The 21,212-nt window shown below is 33.3% G+C and overlaps 1 protein-coding gene across 2 annotated transcripts in view; it reads left to right on the top strand.

The window, feature by feature from the left end:
• The window catches only part of GLRA3 (glycine receptor alpha 3), a 130,084-nt gene that overhangs the window by 62,840 nt on the left and 46,032 nt on the right, over positions 1 to 21,212 (top strand). For both annotated transcript variants that reach the window (XM_070417259.1, XM_070417258.1), the window contains exon 5: positions 5,437 to 5,519. In XM_070417259.1, coding sequence (XP_070273360.1) covers positions 5,437 to 5,519 — 83 coding nt within the window. The remainder of the gene's footprint in view (positions 1 to 5,436; positions 5,520 to 21,212) is intronic.

The following is a 21,212-nucleotide window of genomic DNA, read 5'->3' as shown; positions in this document are numbered from 1 at the left end:
GGGAATCTAAAAAATTATGTCAGGAAATCTAAAAAGTTATAACGTCTAGAATATTTTCATCAATAGAATTGAAATATAATGTGTGTGTGTGTGCGCGCTATATGATTATGGATATTTACTTTTGTATCATCTTATTGGAATTGGAAAACAATGCTATCCATTATGAATTGCTCACATTTATTTTAATATTTTGAGGAAAATTATGGAATAATTCGGAATTGCATTTTTGTCTTTTCGTTATGAATTCAGATGAAACAGGATGATGTCTCTCAGCTCCCAGTTTTTGTTTGCTATATCCTGGCTCACATGATCAAAGACTAAATTTGTTTTTCTATGAGTTGTTTTTGGAAATCTCACAGTACTTTGAAATCTTCAATTGGCAAACAGTTTCTTTGTTAACAAAAGTTGTGCTAGGAAAAAAAGTCTCATTCAATTTACAAATGGAGCATCTGTGATGTTTCACGAGAGATCCGGCTTTCCTAGTTGTTTTAAGAAAGAAGCAGAATGTCCTGGCAAACCTGACCTATTTAACTTATCCATTTATCTGTACTTTCTCCTTCAACCCACTAAAATAAAGAAGTAAAGTAAATAAGGAATAAAGTGGCCCTGACACACAGGCGGGTGAAAGGAATGGAAAAGAAGACTTGACAGATGAATGATGACAACATACTTTAGGAAGCTTGAAAGTGAATGCACTCGGGAAAACTGACTTAACAGGCAGAGATAGCTGAAATGTACGCCAAAGTGAGAGAACTCAAAAGAAAGACATATTACCCTCAAATTTTTAGAAATTTGTGGCAGCGAAGACTTCAGAAAGTAGGGACTAGACAAGAGATCAAAGAAAAAGAATCAACTTAAACTTTGTGGGAACATCAGTGAGCTTTCTATTCCTGATTTTCCTCATCTATATCCTTTAGATGAGTGGCTGCCTTTTTGCCTTCTGACCTGAGCAGAAAGCAAGACAGAAAACTTCAGAGAGCCTGTGCCAAGAACCTCACAAGTAGGGACTACAGGCACAGCTGGGTCTGTCATAAGCATCTTACCATTAAAATAAGGATTACAAGGGATACACTAAACGGTGATACTCCTGTTCTCCCTTAAAATGCTGAAAACCAGACCGAGGCTTTTACTGAGCAGTAGTCAGAAGAATATGCCTCTGGAGAAATTAACTTGCCCAACAGAAAAAAAATAGAGATATTGACATTGAGGGAACCTCCAATGCAAAATCTGGGTGGTCATATAATCATTTTACAGATAAGACTATTTATTACTCAATGAATCATCCACTAGTAATTGAGCTCCAAATAGTTTTTAGTGCTTTGTTCTTATATATAATCAGACATTTGAGGACATCTTATAATATTAACAAGAATAAAAAAGAAGCAGATGTCAGAAGAAACATGCAAAGAAAATAAAGATAAAAGAGGAAAATTAAAGAAACAAAAAGAGATGAATGATTTAAGGGGAAGTGCAAGGAGCAGAAGAGACCATAAAACAAATCTCTGGACAGATGAGACAACTAGATACATGAAATAAGATACTCCTAGGAAAGGAAAATGAGTCACTCAGAGCATAAGAACAAATAGTAGCCCTAACTGATTGGCTCAGTGGACAGAGCATCGGCCTGCTGACTGAAGGGTCCCAGGTTCAATTCCGGTCAAGGCCATGTACCTTGGTTGCAGGCACATCCCCAGTGGGAGGTGTGCAGGAAGCAGCTGATCGATGTTTCTAACTCTCTATTCCTCTCCCTTCCCCTCTGTAAAAAATCAATAAAATATATTTTTTAAAAGAGAACAAATACTAAACTAGAGTGTGTGTGTGTGGGGGGGGGGGGGGGGGGGGCGGGGATCGGATAGTAGAATACTTGGAATGATGAAGTGAAGGAGTCTCCCAAGAAGTAGAAGCAAGATACCAAGAAATAGGAAACAAAGAAATTATTTGAAAAGCAGAACAACAATTCAAGTCCAATATATGACTAGCGGATGCTGACTGAGGACACGAAAGTCCTGGGTCGGAGACAAAGGAATGTATTACTCACTGCCAGCAAGCAACACAAGCATCCCCATATTTGCCTTACTTGTCCCTCGTCCTCAAGTCTCATTGGAACCATGCAACAGGCCCAGATTAATTTAACACACACCATGGGTCTGTGTCACAGCTCTGAAACACGGAGTTTGGGGAATGCACGGTTTTTATAGCAAAATACAAGCCAGCCTTCTCTTTCTCCTGGGGAACAACATGATCCCACCCCTCAAAATTAGCAGCTGCATTGATAACCCTAAGAAATGACAAAGGTAAAAGAATAATCAAAGCCTTGTGGTCTTGGTACACCTAGCAAGATGTCTCCCAACCCAGATCAAGCCTCTACATTTTACTAGCTGTGATTTAGGGCAAGTCTCTTTACTTGAGAAAAATAAATTTTTGTTTTTAATTTAAAAAAACAGCTTTATTGAATTGTAATAAGCTACAAATATTTAAGTATGCAATTTTATAGGTTTCAACCCGTGTATTACACTTTCATGAAATCACCAGCACAATCATGATAGTGGAGGTATGTATCACTCTCAAAAGTTCATGACCCTTACAATCCTTGCCCCTCAAACTCTGTCCTACTCCCCCATCTCAGAGCCACTACAGATCTGCTTTTTGTCACTATAGATTAGTTTGTGTGCCTGAAATAATATATGGAAAGCACCCAGCATACTACCTGGCATATAATAGGCATTGAGTTGTTAATTTTATATTTCTAAAAAGAAAACAAAAAACTAAACTGAACAACAACAAAAATAAACCACAAAAAAAGGCTTAAATTCTGATATTTCCCAGAATCCTCAAATTAGCCCTATATGGACTCTTGCCATTGTCCTTATAACACTAAATTTAGAAATATTAGAAACTCATAAAAATACTTCTTATTTTCATAAAGAGCATAAAATGGAGTGACAAAGCATTTTTTTAATACGTCAATTAATGGTTGAGATAGACAGCATACGCTAGGGCAGTGCTTGCTCAAAAAAATGGGTAATACGTCAATTTTAATGAGGTCAATTGTCACAGATTATAATCATCCTTTTTAACATTTCTACTTCTTCACTAAGCCAAGACTTCGCCATATCCTGTTTATGTGTCTTATCCCAGAAAGAGAACTCAGTGTCCTCTCTCAACACAAAGAAGATTCTCATTTCCAAAACAGTAGAATGTGATTAATTACCTTTTGATTTCGTTTTCTTTTGATGTGATCAGGACAAATCACAATTTACTTGTAATGTTTTGATGAAGAAATTCAATATCACACCCACAACATTGACACACATTTTTTCATTCATGTGCTGTTAAAGAAGCAATTGTGTCCTGTCATAAACAAAACGAGTGTCAATAAATAAATGTTTTTCAGGATGTGATTTATGACGAGTTCTAGTGTTTTCCTTTCCCAAATAATTCTTCTCAAGCACTTTTTTAAAAAAAGAATTATGTAATGTCTCTCATTTTATGCCAGAAAAATAGCCAGGATATGAATTTGACATCACATGCATGGTGAGAGCCTGGAAAAGGTTCTCAGAATGCTATTTACTTCCGTACAAAAGGTCACAGAGTTCATTCTGCAAGCCAAAATTTAGAGCTGGCTGGCCAGTGGGCCTTGGATATCTGGAAAATTAATGTGCATACACTCAACACGTACTTGTGCACACACCTCTAATAAACCCTTTCTCAAGACAGAGAACATCATGTCCAACTGATTTTACAACTGCCTTTTTAAGGGCGAATTTTGCAAATCTACAAAAATCATGCTTACAGACTCACTCAACCTAGCTGAGCCAGGAGAAAATTGCTTTTGAATTGTGAACTCTATGAATTATGTTCATGTGCTATGGACTCTGACTGGAGTGAACTGTCAAATGACCCTCCCGGGAATCTTAAACATTTAGCAGCTTCACATGTCTGTTCACTTATGTCTCTCAAACTATGTTCATTGGATCTCATCGAGAGTCTTCACTGAAGAACACACACCATTACAACTTTAATGCATGGTCTGTATCGTAATGCCATTTTGGAGAATGTGGTTCCATTTACTAGAGCTGGTAATTACTTTTGTAAAAGCTTATACTTTTATATAAGCTTTATGATTTAATCCAGTCATTATGAGCCCATCCTGTATAATTTGGTGGAGGGGGAGATAGGGAAGGCTGAGAGTGGTAGAATGTACTAGTAACCCTTAATTACTAATATTTATTGAGTGTTTGCTGCATGTAAGCACTTATCAAAGTTCTTTACATGTATTACTAACATATTTATCACGTCTCTCCAGAGCAGATACTGTTATTTCTTCATGTTAGAGAGGTGAAAACTGAACCATTATGGGGTGAAGTAATCTGACTATGGTCATAAAGTTTAAGTAAACAACTCTGCCTAGGGAGCTCATCAATATATCAGATTTCACTGGGAATACTTGCAATGACAGGAGCTGGCCAGAGAGATCTCAGAAAAAAAACTTGCTTTGAATAAACTTGGGTTTGATTAGATCTGGGCGTATTTTTCTCAGGTCCAGGAACTACAAAGTCTTGGTAATCCCTGAAGATATCTTGGTAATAAACTTTTCCAATAAAAAAGAAAAATAAATTCAAGAGTGATGAATGGTTTGGGATGCCTACATCCAAAGACTTTCTGGAAGAGGGAAAGTGCTGGTGTACACCATCCAAGTCACTTGGCGTGAAGCCAAATCAGAAGTTTGTTTGGTGAGCATGGAAAGATGTCACACCTATTCCAGAGGGCTGTTACTTGTCCCTGAGAAGACCTGGTGACATGCCCTAGTCCCACAATGGGAAACCCCACTCTACCACCTAGAATTGTCAGTTCAGGGTAGGACTTGATAATTCTAGGGAGTAGATTCAGAGTTTATTCCCCTGCTGAATACTGCTGGATGTTCGTGACAACCTCTTTCATGCAGTTACAAAGATGACAGGGAGTTGTCACACAGGATTGCTTCTCTGCGCTCCAACTTACCATGTTTAGAACTCCAATTCCCAGCATATACCTGCCTCCTCAAATATGCTCCATGTGATTTGGGGGAAGTGTATTCTTTGGCATTCGGTGTTCATTTTATCGATCTCAATCTCAGATTTCTTTTTTGAAGGTCTCTTCTGGAAATAAAGACTTCTTTTAGACGTCTATAGCCATCTCTAAAGGGAAAAAAAGGATAGATAAATATATGTGATTGGTTGTTTCAATATACAGCTCTTCTTCCTTCCCCCCAAATCAGATTTATATATGAAGGTACAGCTGTTTCAGGATAAAGAACAGCCAACTTGGAACAAATTTTATTTGAATAAACATTAGTCACTACCGAGAGCAACTTTGCTTTCCAATTGTACCCTGAACAATATAACATTCATAGGATGTCATAATTTTTTTAAGAATAATTGCTTTGAATTTCTTCAGATTGACATTAACACTTTCCTGTCCAATGGATCTCAAGAATTTTCCGATGGATGTGCAAACGTGCATAATGCAACTGGAGAGTTGTAAGTACGAACAACTTACTTTTTCTGAATACTTTAAAAAGTATAGTAGATATAAAAGGTTTTTAATGTATTCTATAGATAATTTATTTTGTTGTCAGATATTTACTAAATAAGCATGGTATCTCTCACCAGGTATTGAGAGTCATGATGTCTATCAACACGTGCACTAAAAGCTATGATAAAGAAAGAAATTGGGGACCTAGGAATAATAGTTTTTAAGTTTGAAAAGCAGTTTTATGTCTCTTTACACATTATCAAAGGTAAAAGGATAATAATCATTAAAACCAAACGATCACTTGTTATTGATTACCTGGTATAGACCAAATAGTAGCATATGTTATTTCTCATACAACGAAGATATTGTTATTGCCATGTTTCCAGATGTGAAATGGTCCTTCTGAGCAATTGAGTTTTGTGCTCCAGTTCATGAAAGTTGTCACAACAGACCATCTGGGCCCAAAGTCTATGCTACTCTGAACTATTATGCTGCTCCTCAGCTAATATTTATTCAGAGTACTCTGCAGGGTTTGTTATATATGTCATCTTAGGAGAAAAGAAATTTTTCACACTTTATCAGAGATTCAGCCAAGGTAACAGACATTTTTTAAAAAATTTCTTCTTTCAAAGTGGATCCAAATACATCACTGATTAATGTCAACACATAAAAACTTCAGGTCCTTCTGTTTCTCTGAACTTATCTATATATAGTCAACCTTAAATTAATTGGTATGCAGGTTTAATTTTAATGCCATACAAAAATATTATTCAATATTTTTTCTTAAGGCACTATGTTATAACTTTTTTTAGAGTTTCGTTTTGATATATTCCTTGAGGAAAATTTAAAGGTGGATCTTCGGGTTTGCAGGCCTGAGGCAAGGTTTGTAGTGTGGGGGAGCTGTCACTAGATGGCGTGCCTACTTCATGGGGGAATGAGGTCACCCTCTAAGTTGGGTTCTCTCTTTTTTTAAATATATACATTTATTGTTGACAATATTACAGATGTCTCCCTTTTTCTCCCCCTTTACTCCTTTCCACCCAGCCCCTACCCACCCACCCCGCCAGGTCTTCACTACCCTATTGTCCATGTCCATGGGTTCTGCATATAAGTATATAAGTTCTTTGGTTTATCTCTCCTTGCCCCTCCCCCCCGCCACGCCCACCCCTACATTCAGGTATGTCAGTTCCATGCCTCCATGCTTTGGGTCTTATTTTGTTGGTCAATTCATTTTGTTCATTAGATTCTATAAATAAGTGAGATCATCTAATATTTATCTTTCTCAGATAGGCTTATTTCACTTAGCATAATAGTCTCCAGGTCCATCCATGCTGTTGGGTTCTCTTAACATAAGGAACTGAAAATAGCTATTTCTCTGATAATAATGCCTTTCTTGTTAAATTTGAATGCGTTAATTTTATAAGTAGTTCTTAAATATTAAGCATGCTCATGGATAAAGTACTAAATTAGATTAAAATAAAATAATCAAGTTTTAGTTGGGGGAGCTATTAGCAATAAAAATGGCGAAGGACAACAAAAGATTCTCAGCAATGTAGATATTTTTATCTATATTATAAAGGCATTTTGAGAATAGGCTGATTCTGTATCTTGGTTGCAAAATTAAGTATATGGGAAGATATTGAGATAAAAATCACATGCAAAATAGTCTAAGGCAAACCGGTGCCCTAATTACTAAACCAGAGATGCTGGATGTTACCCAATAGGCAGTGAGGAGCAGGCCAAGATTTAGGAGCAAGAGCATGATTTGGTCAGTATTATGCTCTTAAATATTCGTTCAGCCAAATGAACCAAGGTTACTTAAGAAGATTTCATATGGCAGTTTTATTTTTAATTTTTTAAGGAAACTCCATACTGGTTTTCCATAGTGGTTGCACCCATCCTCATTCCCACCAACAGTGCACAAGCATTCTTTCCTCTACATCCTTGCCAATACTTGTTGTTTTTGATTTATTGATAATAGCCATTCTGACAGGTCTGAAGTGATATTTTATTGTGGTTTTAATTTGCATTTCTCTGATGATTAGTGATGTTGAGGAGCAATTCCACTTCTGGTTATATATTCTAAGAAACCCTAACCACTAATTTGAAAGAATGTATGCATTCCTATACTCATTGCAGTTATTAATAACAGCTAAGACATGGAAGCAGTTTCAAATGCCCATCAGTAGATGAGTGGATAAAAAGAGTGGAGGTATGTGTATACAATGGAATACTACTTGGCCATAAAAAAAGAATAAAATATTACACTTTGCAACAATGCTTTTACTTATATGTGGAATCTAAAGACCAAAATAAACAAACAAACAAAATAGAAACAGACTGATAGATACAGAGAATAAACTGACAGTTGCCAGAGGAGAGAGGAGTTGGGAAGTTGGGTGAAAAAGGTGAAGGTATTAATATGTACAAATTGGTAGTTACAAAATAATCATGGTGATGTAAAGTACAGCATAGGAAATATAGTCAATAACATTATAATAACTATGAATGATGCCAGATGGGTACTGGAAATATCAGGAGGAATATTTTGAAAAGTATATGATTTTCTAACCATTATGTTGTATACCTGAAACTACTATAAAGTAATATTAAATGTAAACTATAACTAAAAATGTTTTAAAAAGTAAAAAGTTTCATAATACTCCAACCAAGAATAATAAAAATAGGGTCAAAGCAGAATGATGTAGAAGGTAGAAACATTAGAGGTTGATACTGTAGGGGAGGCAAAATTTTATCTTTCCCTCTTAAACATTTTTGTCTGGGCATGAAAATTAAACAGATAAGACAGATTAATAGGAGAAAAGGTTACAAATTTATTTAAGATAAGTTTTACGTAACATGGGATCCCTCATAAATAAATAAAGACTCAAAGAAGTGGCAAAACCTAATGCTTTAATACTAGGTTGAACAAAGAGAGGCAATTGTGGAAAAATAACTAAACTGTGTGGGGAGGCTAATGGAAGATAAGAGTTATTTTAACAAGGTCTGTATGCACACAGTTCTATTGACTTTGATTCCTGTTGAAAAATGTTTCTTTTTTCTTGGTCCAAAGAGCACATCTTTTACATGGGAGTTTTTAGCTCCTGTTTTAGGGGGAGATTAGAATGCCTTCCTTGCACCTGCTATTTCTCAAGTGCCTTTATCTCAAATACTCCTTAACTAGGGTGGCATATTTTGGGGTGGCATATTTTGACACCCTTCATCCGCTCCCATACAAAGTTGATGTAAAGGCTCTGGGCTCCGATGAGTCAGAGCTAAAGCTCTTACTTAGATAAGTAGAATCATATTAGAACTATTGACAAAGAAAGAAAACATAGGATGAAGAAGTAAATGCTGAAGGGAATATTGATAAATCTAAATCTTAATATATTTGAGGTTTGGGAAACTTAGGTATAAAGCCAAAGGGAGGAGTTAGAACTGGTGTTACACTACTCAAAGCCATAGGGAAAGTCATTCAAATAAGAAGATGAAATTTCTGAAGGATAAAATATAGAGAGGAAAATAGACACATCAAGAACAGGTCCGTAAGAAATGTCTATATTTAGAGGGTGTTGGAAGGAACTTCAGCTAAAGGGTCATCATAGATGGCAAATTCAAATCAATAGCATTTCATCTCAAAAGAGAAGAGAATGTGGAGATCTGTTTAACAGTATCAAATGCCGTGAAATGTTTTTTAAAAGGTGATTGAAGAGAGGACAACATAGGGAATATAGTCAATAATGTTGTTTACTAGACTTATTGGAGGATCACTTCATAAGTAAATAAATGTCTAACTACTATGTTGTCCACCTGAAATTGACATAATATTGCATGTCAACTGTAATTAAAAAATTAAATTTAAAAAAGCCATCGTTATTGATCACAGAGACAAATATGATTCAAATGATGAGGGTCAAATCTGGATTTCAAAAATTAAAAAAGTGCATGATGAGAAAGTGAGAGCTGTGATTAAAATCTGTTATTTGTGAAAGTTAGTTATTAAAGAAAAATGAGAAAAAAACAGCACCTGAGAGATAGCTGGGTCTCTGGATTTTTTTTTTTTTTTAGAGTAAGGAAAGGGCTAATTTGCAGGACAGTGTTGACATAACATGACCTTTTCATTGTTTCTCCTTTCCCAGAACACTTCCAAATTAATCAAAAGCTCAATTAGGGAAAACAGGGCCTCTTGCCCCCTCCCCCTTGCTTCTTAATTCCTTTATCAGGAATGAGTAGATTGCCTCAAGTGTCCCTTTCATATTTCAGTCAGTAAGCACTTCCTGCTCTTTTATTAGAAATTAATTTGGCTCAAAATAGAGATAGTGTTTATTAACCTTCTCTAGTGGACATTAAAATCCTGTCAAAGTGGAAGTTCCTGAGGTCAGATTTTCAAGGTGTTTTTATTAAACTCATAGCAAATACCCACATCTTTTTTTTTTTTTAGATAATGGCTTAAAATCACAAATTAAAAGGTTTAAAAGAGTTTAATCTACTGGGAAGAAGAGCTGTAAAGAACATAACATTGACAGTTGAGTGAATTCTGATTGCAAAAGGGGAAAAATAACTACCAAGTACCTAATATATTTCACATAATATGTTGGGTGCTACAACAATAAATAAAGCCCCAACGTCCTTGTTTTGAAGGACTTCAAGAACTAGTTGAGGAGTTATTTATTCAATATAATAATTCTATTAAAGATGATAAGCACATGTTAATGCTGTACTGTTAGCACAAAGGAGAAAGTGACAAAGAAGAACAATACTAAGAGCGAATAAACGTAGCAATTTACTTAGAAAGTTATTTTGTCTAAACTAGCAATAACTCTACACTCCTAAAAGTGTACATTCATGACTTGGATTTAAAAATCTGGATGATACTAATTCCTAGTGTAGGAAAAAGAAAGTTACAGAGAAAAAGCATGTGGGGAGAATCAGAGGAAGAGTTCTATAACAGAAATTGATGAGCAAACAACAACAAAAGTGTGAGCTAAGGGTAACATCAAAGAATAAAAGTAGAATAAATAACTTTCAAACCAGAGCTAAAAAGATACTGATTCATCAAATGTAATGTGAGAAACAAGAAAATAAATAAAAATATAATATACATAAAGCAAGGGAAGAGAGCAAAAGTAGCTCTCTATATTATAATTAAAATAGATGCAAAGGTTAAATCTATGCATCAAAATAGATTCTCAAGCTAGATATTCGCAAATATTAAAATTCTACAATATGTTGTCAACTAAACACTTTTTAAAAATACCATACAAAGAAACTTGGGGGATATACAGAAAATGCACATTAGAGAAATATGTTTTTAAAAAACTCAAGGTAATAATTTCTATATTAGAAAAATAAATTATAGGAAAAAATCATAAGAGAAACACTTGGGTTACATGCTGATAAAGAAATAATACATAAATAAGGTATAATGATTATGAAAACATCTTCTATATTCTTCCAAATATATAAAGCATTCAGAACTACAATTTAAAAATAGATGTCAATAACTTGAATACGATTTAAAAATAGATAAGTCAATAACTTCAAAGTATAGGTACAAATGTTTGAACAGAATAATTCATTAATTTGCAGAGAGAAATCTCATAGTTTCCTTTGTTTTTAGCAAATAAGAGCATTTACAAAGATTATGTAGTAAACCATAAAGATGCTTCAATAAATTCCTAAGAATCAACACATGATAGAATGTGATCTCTGACTAAAATGCAATGTAATCAGTAATAATATAAAATTACTATAAATTTCTAGATATTAACATGAATTATTATACATTACTATATAGTAATGTGCCTGGAAACTATTTACACCATGTACTAAATGACTGTTTAAAGAAGAAGTAAAAAAAAAAAAAGACTTGGTACTAAATGACAAAGCACTAAGAATCAAAAATTTTGAGATACAACCAAAGAAGTTTTTTGCCCTAAAAAACCACTGAGCTAGGCATTCCATTCAAGAAGACCAAAAAGGAAAAAGAAAACATTCAAAGAATCACATAAAAACACAAAGCGGATACTTTGAAAAATCTGAGAAGCTAGGCACACCTTGGAGAAACTCTTTAAGGAGAAAAAAAATTAGGTTGCATATAAAAAAATACAAAATAAAAAAATGTTAGAAATGTAGTAAATATGTTAGATTAAAAACAATAAAAGAAAAATTTCAGCAACTTTCTCTTCCAGTCATATCCACTGATCTACAATGAAGAAAAATAATCAGGCAAAGAGTATTTAATTAAGAGCATGAGAAGAAATCTATCAAAATAGCTAAATTCATCATAAAGTAATAAAATATTCAAAGAACCAAGACAATAATGAGGGAAAAAAGAAACATTTGAAAGACTTTTTCAATGATTTCCATAAGAATTAAGCATAAAGATGAGGCTCCCTTCCTTGGCTCAGTTGGTTAGAGGATCATCCCTATACACCAAGTTAGTGGGTTCAATTCTCCGTGAGGGCACATATAAGAGTCGACCAATGAATGCATAAATATATGGAATGACAAATTGATGTTTCTCTCTCTCTATCTCTCTCTCTCAAATCCATTAAAATTTTAAAAAACAGAGATGAATCTGCCAAGATTTCTCTCAATCATGGGTTTGAATGTTGCTTCATTTACATGAATTAGAAGAGAGCAGGAGATTCATGGAAAAAGAAGTGCAGAAGCTGACATCTGCTTTAAAATGCCATGTTTCTCGTGAAAATACATATTTAATTAGAAATTTATTTTAGATTATGGGTGTCTTGGAATAGAGCTTGAAATAAGAATGGCTGTGTAACAATAGAGAGATAAAGTTAGAAATATTGCTTGTAGACATGAAGATAAATGAAATTTCTGAAGATAGTATGTAAAATAAAGACCAAAAAAAGAGCATCACTGAGTTTAAGCAAAACTGGGGAACAGAAAGAAAGAGTAAAACAGAGAAAGACAGTAAAATGCTCTTTATGATATGACTAATCAAGTTTCCTCATGGAATGCAGAGTCACAGAGCACTTGCACTGAACATAAAAAAATAGGAAACTTTTTTTCAATATTTAAGTATAAGTAAAAATTTGTTAACTTCAATTCAAATGGTGTTTAGCATAATGACTTATTCTGCTGCCACTAAAAATAAAAATGAAATAATCACACTAAAACCGAAGCTTAGATTAAACTAGAAAGCTAGCTCTCATCACCGAGAATTCTGCTGAAGCCAATAGAAGGAAAGTGGCTCCATTTGTTTGTCCCAGTTTCAGACATTTCCTTTATCAAATCGAAAGGCCTGATCCACAGTGTGCTTTATCCTCAAATCTCAGCAAAGTTTTACCTGACCACTTTTATAAAAGTTAGAGGTTCAATGTACCATTTCTTCCTCTGGTCTAGAACATTCTTCATTCCACCTCACAAAAGAATTCTGGAATAAATACAGTGAATGCTTGCTTTTGGGTGTGCAGAAATGGTCTTAGTTTCATTTATTTTTCTTTCCTTCTAATATTTTTTTTTACTCTCAAGTGCAGCCAGAAAATACACAGGCCAATTACCATGACAACTTGCAGCCTCAAAATTCATATCACCTAATAAAATATCAATAAAAAGATTAACTCTGTTATGCTACAGAGGGAATTGTGCAATGAAGTCATGCTTTTCACAAAGTGCTTTATTTAATTTTAAAAAACACTATGTAATTTTCATGTGCAATTGTTATTGGTAAGATGTAAAATTGAGTGACGTGTCTAGAGAAGGTACATTAAATATTAAAGAGATCAGTAACCTTCCTGCTCTGGAGTAGGTTGTTATTAGTCTACTCAAGGTCAGCATCCACGGCATGATATTCTTAAATTGGATGAATGAAATAAAACAGAAGGTTATCTTTTCAAAAGACAAATGTTCATTAACATCACAGTTTTATTTATAAATGCATCTTGTTTGGTTGCTTCATAAATAGCTAATCTACGAGGGAAGGAAACAGCTATATTATGATTTAGACTATACAGTGCAAGTCAGTGTGCAGGAATAGAGGTAAGAAAAAAACCCTAAAGATTTATTTTCAGCCTTTTATTTGTGTCAGCCTAGATGAGCAAGTTTTCCCTCTAGATGATAAAAAGAAATAGAGGATATTTTTAATCATGGAAGAATATTGCATAATAATTTTTAGAGTCATAATAAAGCTTTGTTATTTATTAAAGGACAAATATGACATAGGATATACATAAATTATCACTATATTCATAAAGGACCTAATTATGTATTTATTATCTAAAGAGGAATGTAGGTAACAAAAAAAGGAAAACATCACCCGTGTGAGAAAGTTAAAGAACATTTAATTATTCAGGTTGCAAAAGCAAATATAAGAAAACAATTTGGTGTAGAAAGGACTTTTTCAACAAAGAACAGCCTAAATTCCAAAAATTATAGAAAAAATACTTTTAAGGGTTAATTTGAAGATAAAGTTCTGACAAAAATTTTAAAAACCTTTCAAAATATGCTTTGATGGGGCTTTGGATAAAAACCCCATCTTGGATAAAGAGAGATGGGAGGTTTTTGCTTTTAAATTTTTCAGATTCATTTCAAAACTACATATGATTCAACTGACTGGTTACTGTGGAATTTATGCTAATATTAGTTAAGGCGAATGATAGATTTGAGCAATGATTATTTCCTAATCATCTGTACTGTTATTCAAGCTCTTTCATAATTTATACAGCGTAGATATTATTCAAAATACTATTGTGCCTTTTGCTTGAATAGTCAGAGATACAGACAGTTCTTGTTTTCTGAGTATGTATTACTTAAGCCTCCGCAGTTACAATGTTGATTAGAAGGTAAGTTTTTCCAAAACAAAAATATTCATTAATGCACTAGTTACTTATAAAATCAGTCCTCACTTAAACATTAACTATTTCATTCTACTTAACACCATGACCATTGTCTCCCAATCTGTCCCCTTCTTGGTAGGTTGAATTTGTGCCCATTATGAAATAGTCTAAATAACCATATGACAATATACTGAAAACACAATATAGTTACAAGTCTTATAAAAAGTTGATGTCACCATAGTTTTATATCTATCACACATAGTCCCTGGTTTAATCATAAGTACAACTTAATGAGATAGGTCTTATTTCAGCAAATTAAGGTATAGGAAGGTTAAGTGCCTTTCCCAAAATTACACAATGAAGAAGTGGACTGAGCAAACTGCTATGAATTAATAGCTCACAAAATTGGAACAAGCATCAGTCATTTTGAAATCTATCTGATGATTTCCAAATATTTATAAATTGTGACTCTGGTATTCTTAAGTAAGCTCTGCAAGTTAAATATACCCAGTTAAATATACAAATTTCATTTGTGTTTTTTTTTCATATGAAAAGACCTCCAGTTCTCTCCTCTGCTTATTCCCGCCTGGCTGGATGTCTTTCCACACATTGGCCTAAACCAAGACATGCAGTGTGGGTCAACCCTCATGGTGACAGTGCCAGTCATTCTGTGACTGGCAGCCTAAGATTACTCGTACATTAGAGGCAGCTACAAAACACTCTCGACTGAGACCCCATTTGCAGTTGGCTAAGTACTACAACTAAGTTCTGTGTGGCCCATTCCGTGTTTACCCAGGTGACTTGCTTAACTGAATGCAAAGTATTTTGCCTTTGCCCCAGTTAAATATCATCTTGCAAGATTCAGTCCATAATTATAACTTGATGATCCATATCTTTCCTAGTTAATTATCCAGAGAATTGGACAGCATACCTTTATGTACTCCTGAAAGGGCAGGCCTGAGAAATGTCTGCAACATGCACTAGTGCAGTGGTTCTCAACCTTGGCTGCACATTAGAATCACCTGGGAATCTTTTTAAAAATCCTGATTTCTGGGCAGGATTTTATTTGCGATCCTTGTTTGTAAGGGTAACATTAGAATTCCTCAAATATCTTGCTGACTATATGGTTTACCTTAATATTCCAGCATAATTGGTAATAAGATTATGTCTTTTTTTTTTTCTGTGATCCTTCCATTTATTCTTTGCTGCTCAGAGCTGTCACCATTTTTTTCTTCCTTAATTAATTCCCCAAATAACCCCAGTTTCCCCAACTCTCATATTTGCATGCTACTTCAAAGGACCCTTCCAGAGAATGCTCTTCCAAAATTTGGGTAGTGCCTTTCCCAGAGATGGTCCCAGTGTACAATCTCAATAATTTCTTAAACTATGTGCTCCATTGCTGCGCTCTGTGTAAGAAAACTAATTCAGGAAAATGCATCATAAGTTTATATTCTTCATTAAGAAACTATGTAGATCCACTAATTTTTGAGAGTCTCAGTTTTCTCTTTTGTAAGATAAGTGAGCTACATTTTAGATGACAGCAAAAGTTGCCTTAACTTTAGGGTTCAAGAAATTCTTTAAATATACAAGACCACAAATCTGACATGCAAAATTAAAAACAGAGCATCTAGAAACCATGGTGTGTTTACATAAAGGGTCAGGAGGAAAACAAAATCAAGCAAGTAAACAAAAATAATGTGATGAATTGCCTGTAATGAAGGTCAAGATGAAAGTAAACTACTAGAAAACAAGAAAATTAAAATAAGATAAAAAAGAGAATTGTATTCTCCTGCATTTTAATGAATGTATTGCAGTGAAAGACATTTTATAATATTTCACCTTGAAGATAAATTTATAATTTAATTCTCTGGTATTTATGTAGTCATGTTAAAATTTCTGTTATTTGGTAATAATACTCTTCAAATCTTTTGGAAATAAGAATTTGAAGTGGGTCTTTTTGCTAATATTATTCAGGACTTTCTTCCCAAGGATTAGCTATGTTGTGGTCCTTATAAATAATTAGTTATCCTGAAATATCAGGCATCAAAATACCCTGAGGCCAGTCAAAAGATTATTATAGTGCCTTTCTATTCTCTACTCAAAACATTACACAACTTTTAGATATTGCCAAACTGATGTTGGCTTGTAGAGTCTGTTTGTTATAGTTTAGGTCTATGAAATAAATTATTTCATAAATGTGAGCAGATCTGAACCTCCAGCCTTCTGGTAGCCAGACAATGTTTTTCCATAAGCTGGAGTTTATTCCAAAGAGGCACTCAGACAGCCCTCTGATATCCTCTCCTAGGGCAGAAGTCCATCCAATCCTCATTAAATGATCTGGTCATCTTTTGATTTTAGTTGAGATTTCTCATAAGAACTTTAAAACACTGGATGTTCAATGTGTGGTAATTTTGTGAAGTTTTGAGAAATGTGAATAAATTTTTCAGTGTAATTGTCATTTGAAAAAAAGCAGTTAAGTCACAAATTATATGTCCACCATTGTCTGTGAGAAAGAGGGAAAAAGATTACATCTGCAGTCTATAATAAAGTGTTTTAGGTTTTCAAAGAGATATGTATCCAAAGTACTTGCAGAATAATGAGTATAGGTTAGTTACACCAGAGAGTTTTAGAGAAAGGGCAATTACTAGAAAGATAATTTAGCAGGCCTATAATGTAAAGGAAACCACAGATAACAACCTGGTTATGGTAAATTTATTCAAATTAAGTGTGTAAATTATGAATAAAAATGTTTTAATTAAATACATTTTGACATAGCAGTTGTTCCTTGTCAGGTCAATAAAATTTACTTGAGTGATATTTCTCCTGGCAATAATCAGCAGGCATGTGCCAAGTTTGAGCATTTTCTTCCTTTTGTTTTTAAAATTCCAGCTGCTAGTTAAGAACATAAGAATTTGCAAGCTGGGTCAAAACCAGAAATCTTAGAGTGTCTCTCTCTCTCTCTCTCTCTTTCAATTGAATAAATCAGGTCAAATAGGATTCTAGTTCACTTTTAAAACTAAATGTGAATCTACAATATTAAAAAACCTGAAAACTAATTTTAAACTTAATTTTGCAACACACAATTTTCCCTTTGAGTATTTATTTTATACTATACTACTCAGGATATAAAGTACTTAGCAATAACCTCTTTTTCACTTTTGTAGTCTTTTAAGCTATTTTTAAAATGACTACAGATCATTTGGATTTTTAAAAGGATAATACAATACATTTGAGTGATGTCTTAAAAAAATCAACATGTTTGTACTGGAAAATTTAAACACCAGAAACCGAAAAACAAACAAAAATAAACAAACAACTGAAACTCAACTCAAAATCCTCTTCACTGTTATCCACTTTCAAATTTGCTTCCTGACCCCTTTTTTAATATTCCTTCTGTGGTATAAATATAAAAGACATTTCAACCATTAAAAAATATATATAATTAAAAAAATATTTTGTACAAAACATATTAACATGGCCATCTTGCTTCAGATTTAAAGGCGTTATTTTTTCTAATCTGATGACTATAAAATTGTATTCCATTGTGTCTTTTACTCTTTTACTCCCTGAGGTTGACCTTTCTTTGTTCTGCATACTTAGTGACCATTACTGTTTCTTCAGTCTGTTTTCTGTTTAAACCTTCTCTGATTTTATATGAGATTATCTTTTCATTTTTATTTATATGTGTTATTTTTGTATATGTCCTCAAAATTTTAACTTTATGATACCTTTCATACTACGGAGGGTTGTAAATATATAAATATATATCATAAAATCTTTTTCTTAATCAATTATGCCTCCCATATTCCCAAAATACTAAAATATATATTTAACACAGGAATTTTATAGCACAGGTCGTGCTTACATTTTAAACACAAGTAGACTGCATTTTTGTGTAAGAAGGTAGATATTTTCCCCATTAACATTTATTAAAAATGTTTCCATATGATTTGAAATGTCATTTTTACCTTAAATTTCCATATATGCGTCTGATTCTGGACTCTGTTCTGTACCATTTGCCTAATGGGTACAGAGGCTCCAAAGCTGAAGCTATTTAAACACCATAGCTTTATTTATATAACTTGTCCTTTTTTTAGGCAGGTCTGCTTCTTGACTTTTTCTTTTTTACTGAATTTATTGGGGTGACATTGGTTAATAAAATTATATAGGTCTTAGATGTACAATTCTATAATACATCATCTGTATATTGTATTATGTGTTCACCACCTCAAGCAAGTCTCCTTCTATCACCATTTATTTCTCCCTTTCTTGCTTCTTGACTTTTTATTTTTCAAAATTGCCATTGCTGTGCATGCACTTTTATACTTCAGATTAATTTCCAGTTGAAAATTAAGTTAGGATTTTTTACTTTATTTTTGTTAAACCTTACCTGAGGATGTTTTTCCATTGATTTTTAGAGAGAGTAGAAGGGAGGGGGAGAAACAGAGAGAGAAAAAAATCAATGTGAGAGAGACATATCGATTGGTTACCTACCCCACGCACCCTGACCAGGGCTGGGGTTTAAGCCTGCAACCAAGGTATGTGTCCTTGATCAGAATCGAACCCAGTACCCTTCAGTCAGAGGGCTGGTGCTCTAACCACTGAGAGAACTGGCTAGGGCAGGATTTTTATTTAAATTGAATTAATATTGTAGATTAATTATGGGAGAATAACATTTTCACAATAATGAGTCCTTTTACCCAAGACCATAGCATGTCTGTATCTTTATTGCAATCATTTCTTTCAATAATGATTATTTAATGTTTATATTTTAAAGTTTTCATACTGGCAATTGATCTTACTGTGTAGACTATACATTTTTTAATTGAGAAAATAATCTATATAGCTAAAATATTTGATAATTCCAAAGTTTGGTTTAACTTTTTTGTTGAAATAGGTAACCTATTTCAGCCCATATATTTTTATAGATACTGTCTTTTTCTTGAATAAGAGTACTGTTTAGCAACAAATATGTTTATGGAACACTACTCAATCAAAGTAGTTGCTTCTATTTAGGAATATTTTAAAATTCTTTGCTAATTTAGATGCTAGGAAATGTGTCATCTTAATTTCATTTCATTTCAATATGTTACCTAGTTAAAAACAAGCAATACATCAATATAATCTTCCCTTAAGCTAATGTATTCCATAGCACAATTCTTAAATTTAAAATGTAAATGTATTATTTAAGACCTCATTGTTCTCCCTTTCTATTGTAGGCATTAATCTCAATGTGTTCCTGTTTAGAAACTTCATTTTAATAAATCCTACTTGCTAAAAAAAACTTTAGAATCTAAAAATTTAGTGCTCCATTTATAAAATAATTTTGATTAAATATTTCCAACCTATTTTGAACAATGCAACCAAAATTTAGAGAACCCGTTTACCAAAAGTTCAATAACATTACAGAATATAATCAGAATATTCATAAATATATCTGGAACTCATCATTGTTATAAAATGATGAGTTCCAGAATATTTACAAATAGTTCTTTAAATAGTCAAACTTTTAAAAAAATTAACTAATGACAAGCAGTAAATAGAGAAAATATGTTGTGTCATGAGATATAATTTTAATTTAACATCAGCTTTGTCACACACAAAAATTATAGTTTAGTTAGTCTGTATTTACATTAAAAAGTTGTAAATTTTAACAGCTACAACTTCTCTTCAATTGATAGAATGTAACAGTTTATGAATATAAAATAAATCAAATGTACCACAACTAATTCCAAAAATATTGCAGCTCCATAGTTTTTTTTTTTTAATTTACAAGGAACATAGTTTGTAACACAATAATGAGTTCCAACAAACATTTTACTCAGCTCCATCACAAATAAATGACATTTATTTTCAATGTTAAACTTCTTAAATGAATTTAGGAGAGACTTTACAATAGGATTTACAAGGGCATCGGGTATTTTATCTTCAACAAATGCAATTCCAAAAGCATACTTGGATTAAAGATTTGAATTTAAAAATTAAACTCATTTAAAATTAATTTAGCCAACTTTCTCTCTGAAGCAGGGAATGAGACTAATCTTACTTAATTGCATGCAAATTTTCTGTTATGCACTTTTCCAAGAAAACTTTATATCAAAAAAGCCTAATTAGCATATTATGCTTTTATTATTATAGACATGCAAATGCTCCCCCTGCAAAAGCACATATCCAATTATCATCTTTGGGCAGTATTCTTTAAAGGACTGTAAATTCTGAGATAAATGTTGATGTATTTTCAGCTCATTTGTGCCTTTTGGCTTTTACGTGGATAATGCTATCCATGTAGCCCCTTTTCATGAATGTTAAATGTTCAAGTTGCACATTCACCATCAACTTTCCTGTGAAATGTAAACTCGGTGCTTAATTTTTAAATAAATATGAACCTTCATTTCTTTTAGCCCATTGCTGCCTGAAGGGTTTTTTACAAAAATGTGAGTGTTGCCAATCATAAAATAAATACATGTTTGTTGATCTCAAAGCATTCGGATTATTTTCTATCCGGTCCATGGCAGCACTACTCAGCCTTACAACTAACGTAATTTTCCACAACACTGGCACTCACGGATACTTCACAGATGTCTCAGTTTTGTACACCAAGTGGCCAGCAGGGGGAACAAAGTTGAAAACTTCTACCACTACTCAGATCAGGAGTTAGCTGCCCTGAAAATGATGTTAGTTTCTTTGTTATTTAAAGGGTCTGGTAACAACATATGGACCATTGTTGATATTGGCTGTTTTATTGATTTAGCCTAACATTTAAACATTAAATTAGTCTCAGACTCTTTTATACCATGGGAGAACCTAGAAGTAAAATTGAAGATCTATCAAACCAATAATGATGTATTTTAAAACAGTGATTAACAGTAATAGTTAATCTATAAAACAGCAAAA

Source organism: Myotis yumanensis, unplaced genomic scaffold, assembly GCF_028538775.1.
Source record: "Myotis yumanensis isolate MYYU_CA2020_CCGP unplaced genomic scaffold, mMyoYum1.0.hap1 SCAF_5, whole genome shotgun sequence".
Lineage (NCBI taxonomy): Eukaryota > Metazoa > Chordata > Mammalia > Chiroptera > Vespertilionidae > Myotis > Myotis yumanensis.
This window is presented reverse-complemented; position numbering and strand designations above follow the sequence as displayed.